A 24,065-nucleotide genomic window follows, 5' to 3' on the forward strand; every position below is an offset into this window, starting at 1 on the left:
CATTCTTCCTGCCACCCTTTTAAGCCATCCATCATCCCCTTCTCTTGGGGATCAGTTTTCTGTGCAGAGGAGGTGCCTGGTGGATGAGAGAGATCTGTGGGAGGAGGAATGTGTTTTTCACTGAGTTTTCAGCACTCTTGGGATTATGAAACATCAAAGGGAACTTGCGTGAGCCAAGACAATGTGTCAATAACAGCCTGTGCCTGCTCTGCTGGGGCTGGAGCAGCTCTGCAGAGTATTCCTGTCACTCTGGGAAGCAGGTGTCACTTACCTGCTTCTGTATTCAAGGATCATCTTCCACCCTTCCATCAGCTGGGGGTTGAATGAAGGGGATGAATATCCAGGAATATCCTTAATAACAATAAAAGCCTTTCAAGTGCAACGAGGAAACGAGGAGGAAGCTCAGGCACCTCCAGGGATGCTGGTTCAAGCCCAGGAGATCTACCAGGGTTTTCCCTCCCCTTTTTTGGGCGCTGTGAAGGGGCACAACACAGTCCCCTCTTCCCTGTGTGCCCAGCACCCTCAGGGGAATCTCTGGCTTTGCATCTCCACTGGCTCCTCTTCACCTGCCCTTCTTCCTCCCACAGTCAGGTGTTCAGTCTTAGCTTGGAAATCCAGGTGTGTAAATCAGCTGCTTATATCCCGTGTTTTTAATGGAAAAGTTCAGCTCAAATTGGGTGATAAAACACCATGTATAAATAACATCTATATGGGGACTCAAACCTGTTAGAGGGTATTTCTTTTCCCTTATACATAATGTGGGTTTATTCCTTTATTTGTATTTCCTTTCTTTTTCCTTTCACCACACCTGTCTGCTCCAAGGAGCCCAAATGATTCTATGGAGGAGAGTTTCATTTTTTGCTATTTTGCTACAGCAAATCTTGGATTTCTGGGGGATTTTGTGGCACTAACACCTGGTGTAACATATTCTGAGAAATCTGACCCGTGGTTTCCAAACTTCTCTGACTTTTATCAGGTACTAGAGAATTTGGCCTTCCTTTCTTCTAGGTTTGAGTCCCACATTTAGTACTGGGAAGGCAAAGAAAAGCCAATATCTGTCATTGCAGGACACGAAAGAAAGATGAGAGACGTTAAATATTTCAGAAGGCAAAGAGCACAGAAAAAATACTTTATTGTCTAATTCTTACTACCTTTTATAAGGTGTTCCCATCCAGACTGAACATGATTGGGGTGAATAGGAACGGCACCTTTCTGATCCCATGGGTTAAACCAGAGAAACAGCAAAACACCACCTGGAGAAGTGGTGATTGTTTTGAGAAGAAATTTTCTTGAGAAATTTTTCCTTGGGAAAAAGTCAGCAGCTGCCAGCAGGCTGAAATCTCTCAGGCCCAGAAATAGCAGGCCCACAAATATCAGGAGGAGTTCTGACAAAAACATTTACTATCCTTTACATTGGCTGGAACAAATGAGCTAAGGTGAAACATTAGGTGGTTCTCATTGTCATTTTTGATCTGTTGTGTCCTTAAGGCCCCTTGTCCATGGATTTCAGTGCCAGGAATAAGTCAGCTGTTGTCTGTACTCCAGGACTGCAGTGTTTGTTTGTTGGTTGTCCCTCAGTGCAGGCTCAGAGCTGCAGAACTCAGCATCCTCCTTTCCGGGCTCTACAAGATTTTACTGTTATGTTCAACTTGTAACATCTTAGGAAATGACTTTTTTTTTCTCTGGCACTACAACTTTTACAACCCCATGCAAGAGAAGTTACAACATTTTACAGAAATCTTCCCAGGCATTGGAACCAAAACTGAGGGGTAAGAAAGATTAGAAGTGAACTTTATACCACAAATCTTTTAACTTCCAAGTGCTTCTCAGGGATTTTGTTAGAAATATTTAATTTTAATTTTTGAGCCAATTTTTGTAGGCAGCAGAATTAGAAGAGATGAATAATTTACTTGTCAGTTGCAGCTTTTTGCCTTGCCTATATAAACATTTTTATACAACCCTGTAATTACCTTTCTTGAAAAAAAGAATGAATGGTCATTATTTAGAAATCAACTTAGTCATGCAGGACAGTTTGGTAACTTGTAAGTGCAACTTCTGTTTTCCAAAGTTGTTTTTATTTGGATCTGTAGGGTTATAATTGAAGTAACACTGAAAAATCCTGGCTGCTGCAGAGAGCAGATCATACTTGAAGCTCAATTGAAGTTTAACTTCAGGATCATACTTGAAGTTAAATTGCTCTGCTAGAAATTGGGAATTAAAACATCAGCATATAATAGTTAACTAAAAAGAAAGATAATTATGGAATCCCAGCCTGGTTTGGGTTGGCAGAGACCTCAAAGCTCATCCAGTGCCACCCCAGCCATGGCAGGGACACCTCCCACTGTCCCAGGCTGCTCCAAGCCCCAATGTCCAGCCTGTCCTTGGGCACTGCCAGGGATCCAGGGGCAGCCGCTGCTGCTCTGGGCACCCTGTGCCAGGGCCTGCCACCCTCACAGGAAGGAATTCCTGCCCAGTTTCCCATCTAAACCCTCTCTCAGTGGGAATCTGTTCCCCTTTTTCAGTCGCTTCAGGCTCTTGTAAAAAGTCCCTCTCCATCTTTCCTGTGGGCTCCCTTCAGGCAGGACACAGAACATCTGAAAATAGCTAAAGGGTTGAAGAAAGGAACAATTGGGGAGCATCAGTAAGAGGAGCCTGTTTGATGTCCTGTGGTTGAGATCAGATTAGGACTTTTTGTGTGTGAGAGTATGAAATCTAAATAAAAGCATCCCCATGATATTTTCTGGTGTTTTGTTGGTTTTTTTTCTATATTGCAAACTTCCAAGGATGCTTGAGATTCATGCATTTTGTTAGTTTGCTGATAATAAAAGAAAATTATTGTCAGACCAGCTTATTTGTGTTTTTTTTCCAAGGGGAATAAAAAATACTTTCACTTGCTTTTGCAACATTTTGTTTCTTGCTGTAAAAGTGAGTGTGAGCTGTGGGCAAGAGCAACCAGTGAAACATCAGAGTCATTAGAAATCTTCATTATCACTGCAGTAAGATTCACACCAAGACTGAAATTAATACAAACTCCCTACAACATTTAAAATCCTCCCACAATTGCTGAAATCCCTGTCTGCATGTCTGTTGTTTTCTCAGCTTCAGATCCACAAGTCAGTGATTATTTATTTTCTGACAGTATTTAGAGATAATGCTTTTGTACTTATTCCTAGAGGTCTGATGTTTTTTTCCAGATCTGGAGATTTATGGCATGAACAGATCTAAAATAAAGGACCTTTAATGTCACCTTTCAGCTGTGTGTAATTTTAGAAGTGACTAGAAGTTAGAATACTTTTAATTTTCTGAAATCCTTCCCATCCACAACAGAAGTGACAAACTGGATCCAGCATGGCCATGCAAACAGTGCCTTGACTCATCCTTAATTTTGTGTTGCATGTTAGAAATGATTTCAAAGTTTTCCAAGCCCCACTGCTGTGCCCTCCTCGTGTGTGCCTGTTAATATGGAATAGCCTGCTTTGGATTTCTCCATGAAATTTCTCCTGTGAAATTCCAGGAAGCCATGGAACCTCTGGGCTTGGGAGAAGCTGATTTAAACCAGTGTGAGCGACACAGGACAGCTCCATTCTCTGGAGATGGGTTTCCATCAGTCTGGGCCTTTGTTGCAAAGAGGTTGTAGGTTTTGTTTATTGGTGTGTTTTTTTTTTTGTTTTTTTTTTTTTTTTTTTTTTTTGGTGCACGTTTAATGGAAAAAAGGAAGAGAAACAAAAGAAATTAAATGCATTTCTGTGGATTTTACCTTTTGAGCCTCATCCGTGTCCACATTCCCAGCTTGGCCCTTCCCTTGCATCATCCCTGTGGTATTCCTGACATGGTTCCTACATTTGTGGATGTGATTTGTGTACATTCCCTCCCTCTCTGTTTATATAAAGACACAATAATGTGACAGATCCATGTGAGCTGAGCAAGAACAAACACTTCTGATCTGTGGTGTGGCATTTATTGCACAAACCACGTGCAGTCCATGCCGGATTGGCTCCTTCCCTTTTCCCCAGGAGTAAAACTTCCTGGGATTCATGAAAAGCCAAACACTGGCAATACCTGGCCACGCAAGGGTCAAGGAGGATTCTGCTGTTAATGGCTTGAGCATTATGTTATGCAAACACTGGAGCTGTAAAAGCCCGGAGTGCATGGCTGTGAGGATAAACAATCCTTGCTACGAGGATAAACACAACCTTTTGACCATCACTGGCTTTTGTACAGACCATTCACATCATGGGAGCTGCACAGCAATCCTTTGGATTTGGGGAATTTTCACAGCCCTGCTCCTTCCTGAGCTGGGTGCTTGTGCTCATGCACCGTTTAGGGGAGCACTGGTGGAGTTAAATGGATTGTTAGCACTCTGGATGCTCCAAGTTGGGGCTGTTGTCACCCTCTGCAGTTCCCAGTGTCAGCACAGCTGTTTGTGTGACTGTGCTGGGAAGTACATCTGGAATCTTGCCTGCCTGGCTTGGGACTGGCCATGGGGTATTTCACACTTGGCTTCGCTGCCACCACTGCCTGGGAATTCCAGGGAAAATTAATGAGCTCAGAGATCCATAATTAGTTGCATACAGCATGGGATATGCCAAATCGAGATGTAAATGGCTTTATTTTTTCCATATGTTTGTGTTTTGCTGGTCTTCAATCGGAATTCAAATCCCCACTGTGCCAGCGAGAGCGGTAATGTCTCATCACAATTTGCAAGCACTGAGTGGGCATAGGAGAGGGGGAGAATATGGGAAGCTCCCACAGATCCCAGATTATTCATATTTATTGGGAAACAAGCAGCCTAATAACCACACATGGTTTTCAGGTAAATAAATATATTCCAGAAAGCGTCCTGTGTTATTCTTCCTGGAACTGCAGCTTTTGGACAGCTCGTTTCATCCATCCAAAAGCAATTTCCAGACAGAATTCTACTGTTAAGAAAAATCCTCATGGTCTGTTGCAGCCCCAGAACACTTGGGGCTCAATTTTATGCCATTAGGAAAATTATACCTGGAAGTTTCCAGAAATACAAGTAGTATTAAAGGAGTTTTGTTCTGAAGGGCAAATATCCAGTGATGTGGGCTTTGAAAAATCAAAGTTGGCTGCAAGCAGCTTCATTACCTGCCCGTTTGCCATTCCTTATTTTCTCCCAGTACTTGTGTGATTCAAATCCTTCCTGCTGGGCACTTTTCCCCCTTTAAGTGGTGGCTTGCAAGGCCAAAGTTTGGCTGTGCCATTTCATTTCCTGCAGCTGAAATGACGCTGCGAATCCGGCAAGAGCCTTTGGAGCCAGGAAAATTGAATAGGAATTCAATTTTTTTTTGTTTTTGAACAGCAATAACACTGATTTGGGTGCTCAGTGTTCCCTCCTCCTGCCCCAGGAAGGTCCCTGTTGTCCCTGTCTCATGGAAATGTCCCTCCTTGATGAACTCCCTGGCGCTGGCTGGGTTTTGTGCTGAAGCAGTGAGTCATGGCTGCAGAAAGCCTTGTCAAGGGCAAGCCAAGGGTGTTGGAGGCAGCAGCCTGATAAAGCCAGGATGCAGGACTAGTTCAGCCCTTTCCAGCCTCCAGAAATAGGGCTTGAGGGTATTGAGGGCTCGGGAGGGGAGCTGCTCACTCAAAATCAACAAAAGGCAAATCTTTTGATGCGGTTCCGTGTGGAAATGTTGTGTTTGGGTCTGTGACGCTGCAGCAAACAGGGTTACATAAAGCACAGCAGCTGCAGCCTCTGTTCAGGGGCAGGGGGACAGCCAGAGCACAGTGCCAGAGCCCAGAGAGATGTTTTAAAGAGATATGAGAAGGAATTTCCAAGGGGGAAGCTGACTTGGGGCTCAATAACTGCCTCAGCCTGGCACTGCTTCTTTTTAATGTGTAAGGAGATTTTCAATGGGATTTACAATTGGGCAATTTCATCTGCTCTCTGTGGTGTGTCAGCCCTGAGAAGTGCAGAATGTGGCTGTTCTGGGGCGGAAGCGGAGCTCTGCTGGGAGAGGGTCACTCTGGAGCCACAGCTGGCACAGGGCAGCATCCCTGGGCCCTGAACCCTCTGCTTTCCCTCCAGCAAAACTGCTGCTGCCCTCGGGGGTGGGATCAAGCTCTAAATTAGGTGTTGATGAAGTAATCTAGTCCTGGAGGCATCTGCATCCTCCCTGCAGCTGGAAATCCCTGCTGGCAGCAGGTGTGCAGCAGTTGTCTGTCCTGCATGGGAGGAGCTAGGTGCCAGCTCTGGGTCCCAGCCTGTGGGGCATGGACAGAGCCCTGCTGGGGCCTGGGGGGCTGGGGCTGCACCCCAGGCTCCTGTGGCTTTGTCATCCTTCCTCCCATGATGGGATTGAGGAGGGTTGGTGAGCTCTGAGCCCCTCACCAAGTCAGGGGCATCAAACGCCCAATGCTGCAACAGGCAGAGCAAAGCCCTTTCTGGTGAGAAAATCAATGAATCCAACAACTTTACCAGCATCATTTATGGAGGAATTTGCTCTGTGTTGGTTCTTGTAGCCCTGGTTCATGTCTGAGGTGTTTGGTTTTCTGAAATTCCTTTCCCAGGGAATTTTCTGTAAACAAGAGAACAGGTTTTGGTAATGGCAAATTTATTTACATATTTTCCCTGGGAGGGACTTCTCCTTGCTGTCCCTCTGCTCTGACCAATATGAGTGAAGAGGTTTGCCTTTGTGTCACCAATCCAATTGGTCTGTATGAAATAGTATAAAAGGGGAGACACATCCCAATAATAAAAGAGTAATTTTCAGCCTTCTGAAGTCAGAGTCTTTGTGTTGTTGTGATGTAAAACAACATCAGGTTCTGGGTAGATGCTGAGCCCATCAGTGGCTGTATGTAGTTATAGATCATTGTTATTAATTAATTTTGTGGTCATGAGAGAGCAGTGTGTTAAATGGACTGGACTGATGGTTTTGCACCAGTTAATGGAACACCTGTTGCCTTCAGCCAGTGACAGAGGAGGTCACGTTTTGCAGGTTTAATGTTTTGACTCAGTGGAGCACCAGGGAGGAAGCACTGTGAGCCATTCCCTGTTTTTGTCAGGGCACATGATGGTCTTGTGTGCATCACCATGTAAATAAAGGGGAGTGTGGGGGATATTTATCTCCAGGCAGAGAACCTCTGCTCTCATAGCATCACTCTATAGCAGCTGAGCAAAATTCGAGATCATTTTCAAGATCCATCACTTTTCATCTCAGGTCACTGTGATCAAATTCTCCCTGAGTCAGGATTACCTTCTCCTGGCAAATCAGGCTGGCCCAGAGGCAGGGGGAAAGGTGAGGGGATCAGACATAATTGCTCCCCTTGTTGAATGAATTGCTCAGATATCAGGATCTGAATGAAATTGTAATCCCTTCTCACTTTTAGCAGCCAGGTCCAACAGGTCAGAGTTTGGTAGGTCAGTGAAAAGGAGCTTGAATTACCCACCCTGGGCTGGATCAGGCAGTGAACTTCATATGCACTAAGCTTAATTGCAAATAAAGGCTGCGGTACAAACAAAGCTCAGGAAGCTAAAAGATTAATGCTGTTAGAGTCTTTTTATGTTCTGCAAGCCTGTTTCCACAATACCAGAAATTGTTCATTTTTTAATGAGGGGCACAGAAATGGAAGCTTATTGGCACTTGCTATTAATAGGCTCACGTAATTACTTCTGAATTTTTCTGTTGTCTGCTGGTTTTCGTAATCATTGAATGAACAGAGGATTTTTGTTAAGTTTCTCAGAGTCTTGCAATGTGAGGAATATTTTGTTTCCTTGAGAGGGCTTTTCTTCATTGAAGAAGAAATGAGCCTGCAGAGTGTGTGGTACTCACTGCTGTCTTTGCAGACACTCCTGACAGGATCTGGATATTGCTCCCTGCTGATCTCCCAAAATTTTGCTTACTTTGTGCTCCTGCTTCTTGATTAAAAGGGGCAAAGAAGCAAAAAAAACTCCCACCTTCCCAAAGAGGTGTGTGTTGTTAAATCAGAGCTGTGGCCTCAGAGGACAGAGCACAGGGATTAAGGAGGACAGGGTGAGGAGTGGGAGCTCAGAGGGAAGGAAGAAGAGCTCTCTGGTATTTATCAGTTTCTTTGAGATGAAATGAAGGGGAAAGGAAGGGAGGGAAGATCTCTTCAGGTGGTCTTTGGGAAGAGCAGTAGACACTGAAGGTGAGGCAGAAAAAAAATGTTTAACAAAAGGGATATTTGAATTAGAGAACACACACACAGAGTCTGCCTTTGAGCACCCTGAGTATTTCAGCATTCAGCTCCTCTCTGCTCATCATTTACGTAACCTGGAGAAAACAGATGCATGTTCAAGATGTCTGGCTGAAAGCAATGACTTCATCATCCTCAGCTCGGCTTTGGTTCAAGGTCTCTGCACTTCCTGCATTCCTCAGGATGATTTCACAATAGAACAGCTTTATCAGGGCTGTTTAAATTGATAACAGGCTCTGAACTCTGCTAAAGCATCCCCTGAAATTGTGTCTGATTTTGTGGCCTCGTGTTTGGTGTTCCTGTACGTGGTGCTGAAGGGATGATGTGTTAATGAAGCTTCTCCTCTCCTGCAATGACAATCCTCCAGGCCCAGGCTCTTCATTAATGAATAATGATGGAACAGAGGAGGCACTTGGGTCATTTTATCCTCCAAGAGCAGTGAGCAGTCCTGAGGAGAATGCTGCAATGCAGCTATAAGCAAAACTGTACAGATGACAAAGTGCCTTTGAATCACAGGCTTTGTTTCTGGAACATTTTGGGTTTTAGGAAGATTGCCAGTTTCCCCAAGCATTTTTTCATAGGCACGGATTTTTTTTTTTTTTTTTTTTTTTTTTCTGTAGTATCCAGTGAAAATGGTGATTAAGAGGTTTTAAAAATGTGTTAATTAAGGAAGGTTTTCCACTTTGGTGTTATGATGTCATTCATTCCATGACTGTTCTCATCACAATCACCTTGGATCTCCTCTGTTAAACTTCCATGGCTGCTCCTTGCCGTGACCTGATTTTGTGTTGGTGCTTTCCAAGCTTGACCTACAGAACAGCACCTAATGTGTCTTAACTGTCCCTTAAGATGGATGTTGATTTAATTTAAATATTAAGAGCATTATAATTTCATATTATCTGGAACAGTTATATTATTACAATTCAGCACTTTAGCCCCACATTTTTGATACTATTTCCTTCCTTCTCTCAGTCAACATCACTGAACTGGTCCCACATTGCACATCTGTGTTACAGTGGGAAATCAGGGCTTGGTGGGTAACACAAAATGTGCAGGGGGCATTTGTATGGTTCACTTTACATCCTTACATTACCTTCTGTGGGAGGAAAACCCTGCCTTGGTTTTAATAACCAAAAAATAGGTTTGAAGAATCGTTCTCAAGGCTTTGACTACCTGGGAAGTGGGAATGGGGGAAAGAAAACCTTACATTCCATCATTTTATCTTGATCTCTTCCTAAAAGCCCCAACACTGTCCAGAAGCTGAGGGTCTGTGCTGCTGAACAAACCTGGGGTATCCAGTGTCTGTGGGACATCCCACTGCCTTGGGATTGTCTGGTTTGGCTGCCAAACCCTTCCATAACCTTTAGTTTAATTGTCTCTCAGTGCTGGGTGAAGATCTGTGCTGTTGCTGCTCTGGTATTTACATATCTAACACAAAAAGGAATTTTTATTGGCATTTTATTACCTAGTTGGTGATGGCTGGGATGATGGGTGTTTATTCAAGATTATTAGTATTTATTCTAGATTATTAGTATTTATTCCAATCCTTGCCCTGGATCTAATGGCTTTATTGTATTTGATGTTATATCACGATAGAGGAAAAGAAAAAATATTTCCAGGAGCCTGGGCTACCAAGGTGAGACATATGTGGATGATTTCATGATTATCAAATGGAGTAACAGCTGAAGGAACGATTTCTGGTGGGATAATTCTCTTCCCTCTCAGCAGTCACACTCCCACTGACAGCAGAACATTTAATAATAATAATTAAAAAAAAAAATCAAATCCTGATTCCCCTTTCTTCATCCCAGACCTCGAGCTCTCTCTGAATGCTTTATCAGCCTTTGCAGAAAGCTCCTTGCTCTCTGTTTAGGTCAGAAAACCATTACTCATCTGCTACAGTGCTTGTGTTGCCTTTAACATTTGATGTCTCATCTGTTGCCCCAGCCCAGCTCATGTTCATGTGCTGCACATAAGTCCAGTCATTAGATTATTATGAAATCATGGCACGTCTTTCACATGAGTGGCTTTTTTTGGGGGCTGTTTTCAGCCACTATCAAGAGCCATTTCTGGTGCTGCTGTTATTACTCATCTTATGTAAACTGTTTGTTCCTGCTCAATGGCTTCACTTCAGGGCAATTCTACTTGAAAAAGGAATTAAAAGATGATGGAAGAAATAAAACCCCAAGTGGCTGGATGGGGAATTAGAGATGCCATGGAGCATCCAGTGCTTCTGGGCAGCAACAAACCCTGCCTGGTGTAAATGTAAATCAGCAACCTCAGGTACTGTGGGTTCACTCCCCTGAACTGCCCCAGCCTGGCTGGGGCAGGAATCCCTCAGCCTCATCAAATTCAGATAAAGTTTTCTGGAATTTCTACAGATTTAGAGGTGGGAATTCACCAGTTGTTCTGTACCTGTTCCTAACATTTGCATTAGACAATCAGCCTGCAAGAACAGTTGTAAAGCTCTTCAGTTCCTTTATTTTTTGAAAGGTCACAGAATTAGCGAGGTTTTTGCACACTTTGTGTGTTTTGAGTGATGGCATTGGTTGCAGCCTGACAGAGGGAAGGTTTTCAGGAGGGTTTTTGTGGTCAGCTCATTGGGTTTGGGGTGCTGAGGGCTGGCAGGGCTCAGAGGGCAGGACAGGGTGGCCAGGCCACTTGTCACTGTCAGATGTGAAGAGGGAGGATGATTAATGAGGAAGTGAAGAGGGAAATAATCAATTTCCTGATTCTGTACCCTCTTTCCTTTGTGTTGGCTGTCTGGATCTGGCTGAAGAGTGTTTGAGTCCAGGAGGGTCTGAGTCCTGCAAGGTTCTGCTCACAGGAATAGTCCCAGCAGCAGCACAAAGTTTACAGGATATGTGCTTAGATGGCTGTAATGCCAAAGACTTTTAAATTTTGGATGTATTTCTTAACCTTTATATACAAAAAGTATTCAAGTGATATTAATGAAAAAGGGTAATGAGATTCATTACACTTAGAGACAGCTTTGTGGTCCTGAGATTAGAAGGAAATTATTATTTGTTGAGGTTCATTCAGTGGTGAAATTCCAATTCACATTGCTGGAATTAGAAGATGCTCTCATTAAACTCTCTCTTATTGATGGACAGCATTCTCTCAGCTGACTTTATTTTAATATGACCTGAACAATCCTCAAATTTTAATATGACCTGAACAATACTAGAATTTCAGTGTACTGCAGGGAAATCTGGGTAAAACTGGGAGTCACAGAGAGTTCCCCAGGTGAATATTTCCACTTTGTGTTTCCATCTTTGGGGTATGTTTTACTTGGAAACCAAATCCTCTTGTGGCAGTTTAAAGCAGCCCGAGTTTTTGTGGTATTCCAGGTGTTTGTTTTCCTTAGATTAAGAAGAATTCCTGACCAGAGGGAGGCTGATGGTGGATGACATCACAGTGATGACATCATTATACCTTAGAGACACACCAGAGCTCCCTCAGCATTTGATCCAAACCATAAGAGTGCTCACAGCTCACTGGGAGTGTCCCCTTGCCTTCCCCAGTGAGCCAGGGACACTTTCCTAAGGCAGACCTCAGGAATTGAACCTGTTGGTCCCAAGCTCTTCATTTGAATAGAAAATGTGCCATTTCCAGCTCTTTCAGTCACTGTTGCAGAGATGCTGCTGCTGCTGCTTAGATTGCTGCTGAGGAAATGGGAGGAAAAAAAGCCAAGCTATTTCTTACTTGTTGGAGAGGAAAAAGCTGAGCAAAACTCTTCTTCCAAAGGCAGAGAGTCAAATCCTACTAAAAATATTGTTTGGGACTTGAATTGTCTTTCTTGCCTCAGCAGCAACTGGGCTGATATTTCTAATTCATGTTCATCAGGAAGATGTGAGAGTCTGCAAGAGCTCCATGAGCCTGGGGCAGGGGCTCCTGGATTGTTCTGGAGCAGCAGGAATGGCAGGGAGCTCGATGGGGAGTACTTGGAATCGGTGCAAAGAAAATGAAATAACTGTCCAGGTGATTCTTTGGGGTGTTCTATTTTTTAATTTCTGTGATGGTGGGAGTGCTCATGGTGGGAGAAGGGAGTTAGAGGCCAAGGAGATTTTGGCTTCAGAGATAAAACCCAGACTGGGTTCTCACAGGAAGAGCTCAGGTGGATCATACCTAATTTTTAATGATCTCTAACCAAAACAGTTGCCTTTCCTCTCTCCCTTCATTTCCACAGCATCCTTGGAACCCTTTCCTTTCTGTGCCGAACAAATCCCACATTTGATTTTTAAAATGCCATCATTTACAGGTTTTGCTATTTAAATTTTTTATCTCCTTTTCTGGCTGCTTCAGAAAAACCAGAGAAGGAATTTAATAGGCAATGATTGCTTTATTTGTTCAATTAATGCAAATGTAAATTCTTCATTCTTCAGGTCCTAATTTGAGCCAATATAAAACATTCTCTCGAAAGTTTTATTATTTTTTTTTTATTGTTGTGTTAGCAGTGCTGTGCTTTTGCTATTTTTGCAGCATCAGAATCATTCCATGTTTCTCATGCTCCATTTGGTTGCAGTGGAGATGACTGTCAGAGAAATACAATTTTCCAGGCATTAATTGAAAAAATGGCTTTATATTCAGCATGCAGGAACTGGCAGATGTAGATAAGGAACAGAGAAAATTCATTAAGAGGCATTTCTCCAGTTTTGCATTCTTTTTCTCCCTTCAAAAAGGAAACAATGCCAGATTTCATCATAAATGAATTTAATATACTGCACGACATAGTAGAAAATGCAATTTTCTATGCAATCACTTTCATTCTCCCATAAATGTTGGTGAAAACTTTTAGAAAATGAAACCTTAAGAAATTACCGAAGTGCTGGAAGTGTCAATAAATTATCACAGTATTTCCTGAACCTGTGTGCAATATTTGCATGTAAATTTAACCCAAATCTGCACATCTGTTCTAAACACTCGGGTCAAGCAAAGTTGTACTGCACAGCTTTGACCTAGAAAAGCACTTAAATAAAATATTCATGCTCGTGTGGAGAAATGAACCTAAACCCAGGCAGTCTGTGACTTTTATTGCCACACAGAACAGAGGATGGGAGGCTGCTGCTGAAGTCCTACTGAGCTTCTATTTCCATTCATATTTTTTTAGTCCCCATTGGTTCTTCTCCACGTCCTTGGATGTTTCATATCCTCACATAGAAAGGATGTTTTAAATTGCCTTCATCTGCAATGCTCTTTCACTGTTGTCACAGGGCTCGGGGGAGAAATAAAACAATAATATCCAGGAGATGAAGTCATTGTGTTTAACGTGATAAAAAGCCCAGCCTGCAGAGTGGAGCAGCAGGAAGGGCTCAGGTGCTGCCCTGGCTGTGCTCATGGCTGGCTCTGCCATCTGGGCACCACCAGCCTCCTCCAGCCTGGCCAAGCCCAGCCTCACCCAGAGCTCCCCCAGGAATTATTCAAATAACGTTTCTGAGTGGAGCAGCTGACTTGGAGAAGTTCAGGAGGGCCCCTCTTGTGTCTTCTTGCACATTCTGAGGATTTATGGGAGTTCTGCAGAGCAAATCTCCTGCCTTGCCTCAGAGTCTCAGCCCCATTTCCCCACACCTGTGTTATTTCTATGCACTTTGCTCACCCTGTCCGACTTTATCTTGATGCCTTAAGTTTTATCTTTCATGTATTTCAGGTTCTGTGGTGCCCAGGGGTGAGTTCTGAGCTCACAGTCAGTGTCACTCAGCTCTGCACACAGCAGGGACACAAAACAAATCCTTTTCCTGCTGCACACCAAGGACAACTTTCAGGCCCAAAAGCACAAACAAGGGTGGGCTGGAGGGAGGAGCAAGAAGGATGGGACCTCACAGCCTGGAGCTGGAATTGGACAATTAAACCCCAATATGCAAATGTATCAAAACTTATAAAAGTGTGAGACCTTGTGACTGGTCACCCATTTTGTGGCAATTTTGGGTCCATTTTGTGATGATTTTGGGTCTACCTTGGGTGTAGCCCTGGTCAGGCTCTTGTCCTGCCCAAGGTGGATCCTAAACGACTTTCAAGAAATATCTACTTTATTCTCTTGGCTCTGTCCAGTCTCTGTTTCAGGTCAGCCTTCCCAAGGCATCAATCTCTACACAACTCTTAAAATCAGATTTCATCACATTCCTCTACTGTCTCCTTTCCTTTCTCTGTCTCTCACTCATTTGAGGAGCTTGTTCATTTCTGGCATTCAGTGGAAGTTAAAAAAAAATAGTCCCAAGGTTTTGAATTTTGCTGGACAGGATTCTGAGTGATGGCTGGGTCATGGGAGAAAGGAAACTTTTGGCTTGAGCTGAACCCTGGATGTCATTTTCCAGGATTTCTAAATGACTTACAAGGAAATAAATTTAATTATTAAAGATGAATATACTCTGCTTTTTTAGATGAGACTGAATGGGTGAGTAATTTCTCCAAGACTCAGAGAAAATAATAAAATCATCTGCATAATCATAACCTTGTTTATGGTTCTTAAGGAAAATAATATTAACAAAAATGGAAGAGTCTGAATGACTGATGCCTGAATTCCTGAATTATAGTCAGGAAAATAAGGATGACCATGGATGCTTTAGAAATTCTGTTCCTCAACCTTATGGTGTCTAAATGGACAAATTTTATCTTAGAGAAAAAGCAGCTCTTCGAGTTCCAGTCTGTCCTTGGCTTTGGAGGCTCCTCAGGTGTGTTTTACACACATCATGAACACAGGGCAGGGGCTGTCCTTTGTGTGCCCTCCTGGCAGTGAGGTACAACCATCATTCCAAAATCAGGAATTCAGCACATCCTGGGAAAAGTGATTGGGATTATTGAAAATCCCTGCAGCTCTTCCCTGTGCTGCCCCTGCCGTGCTGGGGAGCTCCACCTGTGTGCTAAGCTGCTGGACTGCCCCACCCCTGAGCACAACTGTTCTGTCTTGGAAAACAGCCATTGTTCAGGTGTCTGCTCCTTCCTTCTTGCAGTTTTTCCTTCCACAGTCTGGTGTTGCTGCTTGAAGCTGCAACAGATAAAAATTTCCACCCCAATGGTGCCCATGGAATTTCCCCTTCACTGTGAGGTTGAGTTCTGGGGGTCTGATGCAAATTGTGGGTGCCTTTTGTACAAGTCCCATGAGGAGGAGCTGGGAAAGGGACTCAGCCTGGAGAAAAGGAGCTCAGGGGGAATTTCTGCCTCTGCACAACTCCCTGACAGGAGGGGACAGCTGGGGGTCTCAGGCTCTGCTCCCAGGGAACAGAGTCCACAAGAGGAAATGGCCTCGAGGCGTTCCAGGGGAGATTTAGATTGAATATTATGAAAAAAAATTCTCCATGGAAAGGTTGTCAAGCACTGGAAGAGGCTCCCCAGGGGAGTGGAGTCCCCATCCCTGGCATCATTCAAAAACCTGCAGGTGTGGTGCCTGGGGATGTGGTGGATTTGGCAGGTTGGGTTAAAAGTTGGATTTATTGATTTAGAGGTCTTTTCCAACCCAAATGACCCCGTGATTCTCTGACTTTTTAGTGTAAATCCTTCCTTTTGGCAGCCCTCTGGTGCTGCTCAGAGTGTCCTGGTGGCGTTTGTGCTGGAGGCTGGTCCCTGTCAGTCCCTGCCTGACCCCTCACTTGTGCTGCCCAAACTCCTGTGACGTTTGTGGGGTCACAACAAGGCAGCAAGTCCTGAAGCATGGGGAAAAAATATTTTTTCCCTGCCTTGCTGCCTGGGAGCTCTCAGAGGAGTTTGAATGCTGGAGGATGATGCAGACACTTCCTGCTGGCTGGAACCTGCCTGTCCCAGTGTCACTGAGCACAGGGCCCTGCAAATTAAACGAACTGAGGTAATAATAACTCTGATCTGGGGATGGGGGGGTGGGGGCTCATGTTTCTCAGCAGCTGAAGGGGAAATGAAAGTTTGATGAGTTAACCAAGAGCCAGCAGCTGTAAGGAGACACCTGAAGGGAAAGGTGAGTCAGGACCTGCCTGCAGTGGGGCAGGATTGATCCAGCCACAGAAGCATCAGTTTCATCCCAAAAGGGACTGAGGGGCCACGGGGGACCCAGCACAGAGTGGGGGCTCTTGGCATCCCCTCACTGCTGCCAGGGGATGTTTGCAGGGCTTCCCATCCCTCAGGTATCCTGTTGGAGGGTTTGGAGGTTTGGGCATGAACAGGACTACTGCTACGAGTTCCTCCAGCTTTTATTGCAGCATCAGCTTCATAACAGGGTTTGAGACAATTGAAGGATGGCAACATCTCACATCTGCCAAAGATCTCTGTGTTACAGGGCATTTTAAAAGTTTTCCAGCCAACAGCACATTGCTAAAGCTCACAGACAATTGTTCTACCAGTCACTGAAAGCACATGAGCACCTGCTTCAAACAGTGCTTGTCTGTGTGCTTCCTATTAACAATACACAATATTCCATTATTAAGCTTAAAACTTTCTACTATCTTACTAACCCTATTTTTCTACAATCCTAAAATCTATCCTAACCAAACCTAAAACTCAAACTATTATTTTATATCCTCACTTACTATACTATTGTAACTTTTTCCTGCTTTCAAGCTTTGCAGTTGATTCTAAATTCTTCTGCTCTTTCTGTTTCTGGGGGATGTTTTCTAAAAGCCTCCTCACCTTTAATATTTCCCACATCTTTTGGGGGTGGCAGGATTTGCCCTGAACCACCTGAGCCCAGGAATCCTCATGAGCACCTTTTTATTCCTCCAAGGTCAGCTCTGGTGTTTTCCTGGTGTCATGTAAGGATGGATAGCCATAAATAATCATAAATAAACAGTAAATGTTCCAGCTGGGTTGGTCTCTTCTCTAAATAAGACAAGAGGAAACAGCCTCCAGGTGCACCAAGGGTGTAAATTGAATATTAGGAAACATTTCCCTGTGGGAAGGGATGACCAGGGTTGGAGCAGGGAAGTGGTGGAGTCACCACCCCTGGAAGGATTTAGAAGATGTGGGGATGTGGCACTTGAGGACAGGGGTTGGTGACGGGATTGGGAACAGTTGGACTTGATGATCCTAAAGGACCTTTCCCATCTAACCAATTCTATGATATCAAGTATTGCTTGGCAGGAAGATGGAACACTTCTTGCAGTTTTTTACGCTGCCCAGAGGGAAGTTTGGGCTCAGTTATTTCACCCTGATGCTTGCCAGTCTTTTTTGTTTTGTTTTTCTGGAAAGGCACCAGATGTGCATCCCCTTTAATATCATTAAAAATGAGGGAAAAAAGCACCTCAGTGGATTGTTCAGCACAACCACCCATCATTATCCTGTGTCCTCAAACTGAAATGCTCTTAAATTGAAGCATCATGTAAAATACATGGAGCCATATTGGTTCCTTTTGCCTTCCTTTGCATGTTTAACTTGTCCCTTTACCTTTTTCCCATGACAAAAATGTGATGCAGCTCATTCCAGGGGTGTGCTGAAGTCCATTTGCAGCCAGAGGTTGCTTTGAAGTAGCACAAGAGAGGCTTTATTGATTTATCCTTTGCATTCAGAACAAAGATTTGTGTGATCTGCTACAGGTATTACCAAAAGCTTCCATCAGCTGCTCCAGCCTCATCCCCAAAAATAATTTCTTTGTGCTTTAGGATCTATTTTCAGAAGTCCTTGCCTGTGTATATGTACATGCATAGGTCTTATTAATATAAACCTCTGAATTCAAAGACTTTTTAATGATTAAACCTGGCAGTTTTTAGTACTAAATGGAGCTTGTGAGAATTCTGTTCAGGATATCAGGACAAATCCTCTTGTGAAAGCACAATTTAAGTGTCATATTTATGTTTGTTAATATGCCATAGGTGCTGCAGCTCGGAATTTTTCTTAGAGAAGCAAATTATAGGAATGCATTTTCTTATTTCACGGCAATTTGACCTGATTTTATTTCATTTTATTTTCTTTACAGGATTAGCCGGCACTGCTGCAGACCTAGAAAAAAGAAAGCTTATTTTTGGAAAAAATTTTATACCTCCAAAGAAGCCAAAAACATTCATACAGCTAGTTTGGGAAGCGTTGCAGGACGTGACTCTCATAATCTTGGAAATTGCAGCCATCATATCTTTGGGGCTTTCGTTTTATCAGCCACCTGGAGAAGGGAATGAAGGTAAAAACTTTTCACAGAAGTCATCTCAGTTTAAGCAAAGCATGTCCTAAATCTCAAATTAATTCCATCACCACCCTCCAGAAGGGTCACTCACAGGAAATTTCCACGTGGTTTGTTTCTGATCCCATTACATCTGCTCCTGACATATTTTTCTTTTCATCCTGACGTTTCTTTATGCAAATCCTGAACCTCATGACGTGGGAGTTAAAGGAAAATCATAACATTCTTGTGAAACTTGGAGTGGTTATGATCCAGTTTTCACCTTTGAGCCTGCATTTGGAGCGGGTTTGATTCATCCTCTGTGGTTGTTTATCACATATTATGGATGGGAAATATGTAATTGCTTATATAACTGCTGGATCCCAGTGCAGGAACACGGACAAGGCTCCAGTTTACACCAGATGAAGGCTTGAACTCAGCGAGATTCACACATTTTAGTATTTTTAGTGGTGCAGCTCAGGCTCATGAGCCTGGCTCCAAAGGGACTATTGGAGCAAAGTCCTGTCACTGATAAATATTCTCCATATTCTGCAGAGCCATTCTGGCTGCAGGAAGTTTTACCACCGTGCCTTGCCCCCCTTCTTTTTCCCCCTTTCCCCCCCCCTCCTCTCTTTGGAAAGCACTCTTGAATTCACATGCTTAAAATATTTGTTCCCCTCCATAAATGCAAGATTTCCATTTCTGGCAGCTGATCCAGATTTTTTTCCTCCCCCCGCTCCTTCTCCTGCTCCCTCCCAGACTCCTAAAGCTGGATCAAACATGCTGTGTGAAATGACGTGAGCAGCTTGGCAAATGTAGGAAGAATGTCTTCCTCTAAATATAGCCCTGAAATGCTTTTTACATTTGCTGCAGCTTCCTTTGGCTGTTTTCCTTGCAGCCCCTTCCTCCTTCCCTTCCCATTCAGCAGCACAAGCAGCATGTAGCCATGCACAGCCACTGGGTCGTGCTTGGGATTTTTTACTTCCTTTTATAAATAATTGGGAATTTTTCATTGTTGTCTCAGAGAATTTTGAATACCTGGCTATTGATTCAGCAGGTGCTTGATTTAGGCATGAAAAGATAAAGGAGTAATTTCTTTTTTTTTTTTTACTGAAGAAAATGTTATATATTGGATTTCCTCCTGTAACTGGTGGGATACCTTGGGGATGTTATAAACCATGAGAGATTCTTTACAAAATTAGGATTTAGCTTAGACTAAACGTGTAGACTGCCCTCTTTTATTTCATTTAGGGGGAAAGGAATATTGAAAGCATCATTTCTCCAGGTTTTAGGAAGAGGGGAGATGTGGTGGCTCATTTCTTTCTTTTTCAAATTGTTATTCTTCTTATTTTGATCCTTCATTTGAAATGTTTCTTTTCCCATGGGAAGAGAGGAGCCAGCTGAGATTGTGAGGGAGTCTGGAAAGCTCAGCAGCACAGCCTGGGAAAATGTGTTTGTGTTTTCCCACAGCACGGCATTTTATTCAATAGTCACTGTTTTCTCTGTTTTAAGAATTGTTTTCCTGAAAGGTTTTGCCCTGGTTTGCCCAAGAAGAAAAATCAAATTAGTGAATATTTTGTAATCAATTTTTGGAATGCATCGTAAAGGTCTTCCACATTTTTTTGAAAGTCTTTCTTTGAGCAGTTGTATAAATAATTCCTTTTAATTTTAAAATTAATATATCATGAATTGCTGCTGAGGATACCTTTAGTTTATTGGTAGATGACCTTTTGAAAGAGTCCCAAACACTGGAAAATTGACATATTAAGCTTGATTTTGCCTTGGTGAAGTGGGGAGTAATCACGCTTGAAATTGATTTTAATGGGTTTGTCTTCAGTACTTTCCTTCCCTGACTCTCCTCAGAATGAAGATTTCATTGAAATATATGCTGGTTTGCCACTTTTATGTTGGTTTTTTTCCATGAAAATAATATATTTACTTCTAAAAGTACAGGCAGGTGTTAGAAAGGAGAGCTGGCACATGGTATTCTTTATCCTTGATCTCGCCTCCTCTTTTAAATTCTCATTTTTTTCTTTTGTTTTTCCAAGTGAAATGCATTTTCATTTTGAAAATGGGTTAACAGACTGTTCTTTCCAGACTGATTTGTTGAATCATCACTGCCAATATTCTGAACTCATAGACTTCATGCTTGGAGTCACTTGAAAAGTTGTTACTCCCTAGAAGTGGCACCCTTGCTTTGGAGGATTAAAGGATAATATGGAGACAAGAGACTTTGGGACACAATGTCAGGGAAACAACACTTGAGTATCTAATCAAGCATTTATCTGCCTTTATTTAATATATTTATATCTGGTCTCACATATCCTAAACTTTTATCTACCAACGGCATTACTGGTTAATAGAATAAATTTAACTAATTTTTATTTTTAAAAAAATTTAGAATTCTTTCTTTTCTTGACTCTTGAAACCCACGTGTAACTTTTGATGGTGTAACAGAATTAGCATTTAAATGTTTTCTGCAGTTGAAGTGCAAAATGTATTACTCCTGAGGCTTTTGAAAGAGAAATGCAGGATAAAATCCACACTTCCAACAAATATCAGAGTGCATGAACTGCCCAGGAGCCTCGTGTAAGGGTGGAGCCTCAGGAATCTGTGTTCAAATCCTCATTTCAGATCTGGGTGAGCCTTGGAGAACATTATTTCGATTTCTGGTGCAATCAGGGAATCTGACCTAGAGGAATCCCTGGATAGTGCAGTTTTGCTGCTTCTCCAGAAGCCACTCCAGTTCTTTCTTTTCATGTTCCTTGGCATGAGCGGAGGTTTCAAGGATGTCGTTCTCAGGAGCTGTTTGGATGATCTGCTTTGCATTCCCTTTCACCATCTGACAGGCCATTAGAAGCAATTGAGAACTTCTGCATAAATTATTGTCAGCCCCGTGGCAATTACTGCTCTCATTACTGAGCCACACGGAATCAGTTTTCTCTACCCTTTCAAAAAAGTGCAAAACTGCGGCTGGGGCAAGGTAAAAACACCTTTTTCCTCAGAACAAACCCTTCTGTGCCCAGAGTTTGTGGATTACAGAGCCATGCAGAGTAGGGAGTCTATGATGTATCAGAGGATTTGATGAATGTGTGAGATCCTGGGTTCATTTTAATTCTTTTGCAATGTAGATTGGAAGTAGTCCAGCACTAAAATTGAAATGTTTCTATATCAGTATACAGTGAAATAATTTTTATGTACAGTGTGTAAAAAAAGTGCCCTGTCCTGTTTTTAAGACAATGTGTGAGTAGAAAGAGCTCCTTCATGAGATCAAACAATGGAGTCAAACCTCATAGCTTGAGGAAACAGGACAACCTTGAGGACAGAGTGCTTGGATCAGAAATCCACCAAGGGAATGGGAAATGGCAGGGCTTCTCTTGGCCATGCCCAAATATCTGTCTCGTTATCGGTGTAGAAATCCAAGAATCTCCTCCTCCACCTGGTTGTTTGTTGGGTTTTTGTTGTTTTGTTTTGTTTGTGGGGGTTTTTTTTAGGTTTTTTGTTTGTTTGGCTGGTTTGCTTTGGTGTTTTCCTCACTCTTTCCCCTCAGAGCAGTCACTTCTGGCAGAAATGCCCCGATGGCACTTTGCAGCTCTGTCCCTTTCTGGAGCTGTTATTCCCCGGTCCCCCAGCAGGATTCTGCTGCTTTGGTGCCTCCTCCATCTCTATCCATGTGAACTGGTCAAAAATCCCTAGAGCCTTCTGCAAAGACCTCCAGCAGCAATTCCTGAGCCCTCTCCAGTCCTCCTCCTCCTCGTTTCTATCTTCAGCCCCTGCATCACATGTGGATCTTATTATCCCCTTGCAGAAACTGCTGATCAAGAAACCTTGACAATCATCTGCTGTTTACAGGAGTGCAACAAACCTTTTAACTGTTCCTCCTTGAGTTCCCTTTCCTTCTGTGGGTTGCAGAGGGGGGAGAAGGCAGCCTGAGGTGAGATGTCTTAACATCCCAGTGTTTGCTGGCAAGCCCCAGGCAGGGTATCTGTTTTTCCAGTGTACAGCTTTTTGCAGCTTAAAGGTGGAATAAAAAGGAAAAATCTTTTTTTGTTTTGGGCAGCTTCTGTTTATATTCCCAAGGCAAAAGTCTGTGTTGAAAACAAAGTTAAATGATCAGTTATACTGCTCAGTGCTGCTCAGCTGGGTTACTCTTCCCCTTACTCATGAAACATGTTGAAAAATTACAGGAATTTCAGGGCGTGGTTGCCTGAAATTTGGGCCTCCCAAAACACTTGCATTGAGCTGTTGGTGGTTTTGTGCTGCTGCTGCTGCTCAGGGCTGGAGCTGGAGCTCCTGCTGGCCTCTCACCACCTAAAAGAGACTTTATTTCATGGGCTTCACCACTCAGGTGCTTTCTTACCATTTTTATAATGTGCCACGTTGCTCAGTAGAGACTCAAGCTGGAGATTGAAACCAGAAAGGACATCCAGAAATTGGAGAGAAGGTGCAGGTGCTGCCCACACAGCTCCTGTTTCTGTGCTCAGCCTCCCCATGGAGGCCACGCTCGCTCGGATTCGCGGCACGACTGTTGTGGGAATGTCAAATCCCTGCCCGGATGGGATGGACAGCAGGGCCCAAACAGCCGGGGAAAGGCAGGATCCAACCTGCTAGCAGTGCCAGAGTCACCAGGCAGCAGGAAAGATCCTCCCTGCAGAAGCCAAGGCAGCCAAGGGGTGTTTAGATTAATAAACTCTGTAAAAATCAGTCCGAAAAACCCCCAAACCAACCAAACAACCTCCCCATCTCCTTGTCCCGATCTCTTGTGTGGGGTTGGAATTGCTGAGCTGTTCCCATCTTCTCCCAGGTTCCTGCCCGTGGAGTGCAGCTCAAAATGTGTCTTTTGGCATTTCACCTCTTTGGGCAGGTGTGGAAATAAGTCACAGTGAGGAAGATTTGACCAACTGTTGGTTTGGGTATCTCTGGGAGAAAGTGGAAAAAAGTAAAAATTTTATTATTAGAAATAATACCTATAAAAAAAAGAATATCAAGATATGAAAAAAATATAGAGCAATTGGCAACAAGCCTCTTTTTCTTAGTTAGGAGTGAAAATGCCAAATGTAACACCAGCTAGCTTGAATTTCTGTGCAGTTTGTACTGATGTACGTTAAAAAAATATATATATATTCCCATCAAGTTGGATAATTTAATTCTCCTCCATGCAAATTCCCTACCTTGGAATTCTGCTGGAGCAGAACAGCTGCAGTGGCGTGTGTGCTAGGCTCAAGTACAATGTCCTGTTCTAAAGATGTGATGTCTGTCCCAATCCCACAGCACTCAGTGTGGGTATTTGTAAAAAAATATTAAAACCCATTGGAAAAACATGAAATTGAGCCATTGCTCCCTCAGAATGCTTCAAAATGTTTGTTATTGTGGCTGTGTCGTTTTGTGGTTCCAGCTCTCACCTTCTCTTAGATTTAGGTCACTTTGTGGTTTTCCTGCTTCAGGCTGCTAAAGGGAATTTCAGGGTTTCAGGGAAGGTGAAACAGGAAAGGAAAAGCCCCTTTCAATGTTGCCATATATGTCCAGACTGCTTGACCATAGATTGGATAAAATTTTTCTTCCCCCCCCCAGTTTTTAAACTGTGATTTTCTTCCCTTCACTTTCTTTGCCAATAATTGTGGCAGAACTGCACTCATTTCAGTAATTCCAGGTGGGTGATATTCGGAATTTCTCACTCCCTATCCAATTCTCAACAAATTTCTTCCCACTCTCCCAGAAACATTTTTTCTTCCTCACACTTCTTGCCCAGATCAAAAAATACCCCTTCTCCTGTTCCCTTTCCAAGAAGTGTCGCATCTCAGGAAATGGGCCTGGTGGCCGTTATATTTTTTTTTTTTGT

At 43.2% G+C, this 24,065-nt stretch overlaps 1 protein-coding gene across 17 annotated transcripts in view; it reads left to right on the forward strand.

Moving 5' to 3' along the window:
* Positions 1-24,065, forward strand: part of ATP2B2 (ATPase plasma membrane Ca2+ transporting 2) — a 395,247-nt gene that overhangs the window by 265,258 nt on the left and 105,924 nt on the right. For all 17 annotated transcript variants that reach the window (XM_083869181.1, XM_083869182.1, XM_083869183.1 and 14 more), the window contains one exon: positions 18,050-18,247. In XM_083869181.1, the coding sequence (XP_083725307.1) occupies positions 18,050-18,247 (198 nt within the window). The remainder of the gene's footprint in view (positions 1-18,049; positions 18,248-24,065) is intronic.

This window comes from Zosterops lateralis (assembly GCF_965231275.1).
Source record: "Zosterops lateralis genome assembly, chromosome: 11".
Lineage (NCBI taxonomy): Eukaryota > Metazoa > Chordata > Aves > Passeriformes > Zosteropidae > Zosterops > Zosterops lateralis.